This window comes from Silurus aristotelis, assembly GCF_946808225.1.
Source record: "Silurus aristotelis genome assembly, chromosome: 17".
NCBI lineage: Eukaryota > Metazoa > Chordata > Actinopteri > Siluriformes > Siluridae > Silurus > Silurus aristotelis.
In genome coordinates, this window is record NC_139590.1 from 20,363,279 (window position 1) to 20,368,278 (window position 5,000).

The 5,000-nt window shown below is 39.2% G+C and overlaps 1 protein-coding gene across 2 annotated transcripts in view; it reads right to left on the bottom strand.

Moving 5' to 3' along the window:
• The window catches only part of rab28 (RAB28, member RAS oncogene family), a 29,532-nt gene extending 25,141 nt beyond the window's left edge, over positions 1-4,391 (bottom strand). Inside the window, exon 1 of one of the 2 annotated variants that reach the window (XM_083566074.1) lies at positions 3,976-4,383. In XM_083566074.1, coding sequence (XP_083422200.1) covers positions 3,976-4,050 — 75 coding nt within the window. In that variant the 5' untranslated portion in view covers positions 4,051-4,383. Of the gene's footprint in view, positions 1-3,975 lie in introns of both variants that reach the window. The other variant, XM_083566075.1, reaches the window with a different exon arrangement.
• Between the last annotated feature and the right edge of the window lie 609 nt (positions 4,392-5,000).

Genomic DNA, 5,000 nt, shown 5'->3' on the forward strand with positions numbered 1-5,000 from the left:
ACAATTAAGCGTTCGTTTCACAGAGAAACGATTGCACAGAAACATTACCACAACCCATAAGATCATTCCATTCATAGACACTTGGTTAAATCTAGAACACTGGCCAGTATAAACACTTTTATGAAATGGAAGTATTGGGATACGACATTTCCAACCATACGTTCTTCTGCAAACTGTTACCACAAAGTTCAACTTAATTGTATATGACTCTGGATAAGATAACTTAAAACCCAAACTTGTTCCAACATAACAATATCCTTGTGCACAAAGGCAGCTCTATGAAGATCTGCTTTACATGGGTTGGAGTGGAAGATCTCCTGCTATTGAGCTCCAACCGTATTAAACACCTTGAATTGATGGATGAATTGGAAAAGTGACTGCAAATCTCCACAAAATCTAGAGGAACATCTTCATAGAAGAATGGAGGTTATGAAATCAGCAAAAGGATCTAAATGTGGAGTGGGGTGTTCAAAAAGCACATACAAATTCTATTTACTTGAACTTTTAACTCTAAAACATTTGTCCCTAAAAAAGTACAGATGTGACAAGTTCCAATAAAAATCACAGACACTTTCCAGACTGAATATTGCCATAATTCCATAAGTTTTAACGTATCAATGCATAACTATGAAGTATTATAAAGTATCTTTTTAACAGTACTAGCTAAAGGTTGTGCATATTTCAATTTCACATCTGATCAACAAGTAGAAGTATTTCCACAAATAAGAAGCATATGATCTCTAGTATTTTCTGATTTATATTATATAGACATTGGAAACCATTTGGGACACTTCCACAAGCCTGTCATTGATTTTAGCTCTCCGGTGTTCATAATTAAAGCCCACACACTTTTTGCATTGCCTCATTTCTTAAATCATACTATTTTACACTAAACAAACTCGTGGTTTTTAACTATAAAAAAAAATAAACATCCGAAATATATATCGAGAGCTCGGATCGTTCGGGATCATCGACGGATTTACCCGTTCGCTTCAACAAATCATTTGTGCCCACACTCATTGACCATCGCACACCACCGCATCTTCTGCACCCACGTTTGTTTACACTCTCACACCACAGGATCAGCTGTGCCCAGACTCGTTTATCCTCTCCGCCTCGTTTGTGACCACACTGGGCTCCTGTCCAGCTTTCATTTTGAGATTCAGTCCCCATTTTGAAAATTCATCCACATGAGCAAATTGGGTATAAAAACCTGGCTAAATATCTCACTCAGCATGCCAAGCCTAACCCAGAGCCAAATAGTCAATTTACGCAGACAGCAAACTAGCTAGACTAGCTTTAAATCTATAAGGCTTAATAAGTCTAAATAAATAAAGCGACCCGCAAATTGACAGCCTCGTAGTCCCTTGCACTCAGTTTAACAGTCCTCATCTTGGCGTACATGTTGCCATATACTCACTCTCAGAGTATATGGATACTGAAAAAGTATTGAGGCACCAAATTCTGGAAAGCTACAAAATTTTAGTACTAGTACAAATTGTCACAAACCATATTGTCACTGAGAAACATGGACAAAAATGTATAAGATATAAACGGATGTGTTCTCATAAACCAATCTTCAAAACCCACTGGTCACATTGACCACCATTGTTCCCAAAGAGCAACCCCTGACCACCACTCTTCCCAAAAACAAACCACTGATTATTACCCCCCCCCAGACCAATTAATGATCATCATTATTTTTTTCTATAAACCAATCACTGACCACTACTTTTCCCACAGACCAATCACAGATCATTACTCCTCCCAACAAAACAAGCTCTGACCACCATTATTCCCAAAGACCAATCACTGACAACCATTGTACACAAAGACAAATCAATGACCACCAGTGTACCCAAAGACAAAAAAACACTGACCTTAAGTATTTCCGTAGACCAATCACTGATCACCATTGTTTCCATAGACCAATCACTGACCACCACACTTTCCAAAGCCCAATTACTGACCATAGCCCTATTTTTTCTTCCATTATATTTTATTCTATTAAAATCTCCCAACCAAACTTTTCTTTTTCATAACATTTTCACGCAAAATAATTACGATGTCACAATCTGACCGAACAAATATGCAAACGATCAAGAAAGATGACATCCTAACATCTTTGCATCGACATCTCTTCACATTCCTTTCAGCACGCATTTGCTACATTTCCCGTGAAAAGACGAGGTATTGAACGGAATGCCGTAGAATTGCCATATTTTTCCCGCCCGTTCAAGCTCTTAACTAAAAAATTGAATTCTTTGTAGCTTATGTGTACAGAGTTGAAATATCCGTAAACTTCTATAGTCACCGTTGGCATGCACTTGAGTTTTTTCAAACTTCGAGCCAATGTATCATTTATACCCATAAAATGGGTAAGGCAGAGGGGGTAAATACTACTTTTGTTTTACTTACTGTAAATACTAGTTTACAGTAAAAAAAAAACCAGGGGGATTTTTTTTAGACAGCAATTTGTCTTTTAAAAATCATGTCAACCATATTACAAAAACAGCTTCACCTCAGAAATATTGCTAAGCTAACAAACATGTCTATATCTGATGCAGAGAAGCTCGTCCATGCATCCATGACCTCCAGACTATTATAATGCATTACTAGGTGTTTGTCCTGCATCATTAATAAACAAGCTACAGTTCGTCCAGAATGCAGCAACCAGAGTTTTCACAAGTTTAAAGAAATATGACCTTATAACCCCAATCTTATCGTCCCCACACTGGCTACCTGCTGAGTTCAGAATCGACTACAAACTACTGCTACTTACCTACAAAACGCTAAATGGTTTAGCTCCCATGTTTCTTTCCAGTCTTCTAACGCGCTACAATCCGTCACGCTACTTGAGATCTCAAAACTCCGGACTTCTAGTAGTTCCTAGAATAGCAAAGTCCACTAAAGGTGGTAGATCATTCTCACATTTAGCTCCTAAACTCTGGAATAGTCTTTCTGACAGTGTTCAGGGCTCAGACACACTCTCCCAGTTTAAGTGCAGATTAAAGACGTATCTTTTGAGCGAGTCCTATACATAACACACATCACATATCATAACCTTGTGCTCCAGAACATCTGATCACATGCACATTAAGCACAACTTGTGCTTGTTAATATCATAAACAACAGCTACGCTAATTCCTCTCCACTGCTTCTCTTTCTCTACACATCCCGAAGGCATCCTGAGGTTGCTTCAGCTCCAGTCACATCCCACCTCATGAAGATTGTGGACCTTTAAAGAAGTAGATGTCAAACTAGAAAACATCCCGAACCATCTAGAGACGTACCAGTGCTAATTGGATCCCACATCATGTGGAGTTTGGACATTGGACCTCTTTAAAGGCTCTGGCATGGAGAAGCTGGTGTTGAATCTGTGATGATCGCAAATATTGAACTATTTTATGAGTTGCTCAGTAGCTCCTGGTTCCATAACGTCAACTGACTGTATAAGACTGTAGAAAGATCATTACTCATAATCTTACATGCTCATGTTAGTCTTTACTCTCCAGTGTTTGTATTGTTTTGATATCACCCAAATGAGAATGGGTTCCCTTTTGAGTCTGGTTCCTCTCAAGGTTTCTTCCTCATAACATCTAAGGGAGATTTTCCTTACCACAGTTGCCATGGCTGCTCATCAGGGATAAACACACATCATTCACCTTAACTCTTAAATTCTGTAAAGCTGCTTTGAGACAATGTCCATTGTGAAAAGTGCTAATAATAATAATAATAATAATAATAATAATAATAATACAGCTTCCTATTCGGATCCATCTGTTGACATTATGAGACATTATGCAGCATGTAGATCACATGGATCTTTTCAGCATTTTGCATGCCATCCCAAGCAAAGACTGTGCATCTGCACGTGCACATGAAATTATACACATAACTGCACACTTATATGATTAGCTACGGCTGCATTAGCATTTAGCACGCCACCCAAAGCTGCTGCAAATCCCTCATCACCTTTCCCGAAGCTCCGTCTCCGATCAACACCATCTTCAGCTGCCGCTCCTGACTCTCCTCCTCCGAATCCGACATATTTACCCGAGTGTGTGTGTGTGTGTGTGTGTGTGTGTGTGTGTGTGTGTGTGTGTGTGTGTGTATACACTAAGCACAAGGCGATGCAACAATGTAATCAGTAAGATCTCTTTGCCAAATCCAGTTTATAATCACATTATTTGTACTAAGCAACGCGCCGCCATCTTTACTCAAACATCCGGACTGGAACCAACCACTGGCTGTGGAATATTACAACATTAAGACACAGAATGACAATATCGATGCCATGCCAGAAGTTCTACACAATTTTAACGATATATTAATTGACATAACCTACGCGTAGTTTTTAAACACACCCCTACGCGTTCTATGCCCTTTCGTTTTGTTTCGTACCCACGGAAGAAAAAATGGATTCGTCCATCATGACGCTCCCTCGTTACTGTGGAAACCAATGTTCCTGGCGGAGCCTTTAAAGAGGGAGTGTGTAGGTTGAGTGCGCGCGCGTGCGCTTTCGAGCAGCTCCAGTTCCAGCGGTTCAGTTCTGTAGAGATGTAGGACCAAAGTTATATATCAGTTTATTATTAATGGAGTGCAGAAAGAAGATGACAATCCAATCTAGAGAAAAACAAAAACCGCATTAACATTAAACATACTGTCTCTTCTTAGTCATTATTCTCTCTCTCTCTCTCTCTCTCTCTCTCTCTCTCTCTCTCTCTCTCTCTCTCTTTTGTCTGTCTGTCTTTCTGTCTATCTGTCTGTAAACAAGTCACACCTGTCTGTCTGTCAGCAAGTTACATCTGTCTGTCTGTCTGTCTGTCTGTCTGTCTGTCTGTCTGTCTGTCTGTCTGTCTGTCTGTTTTTTAAACAAGTCACATCTATCTATCTATCTATCTATCTATCTATCTATCTATCTATCTATCTATCTATCTATCTATCTATCTATCTATCTATCTATCTATCTATCTGTCTGTCTGTCTGTCTGTCTGTCT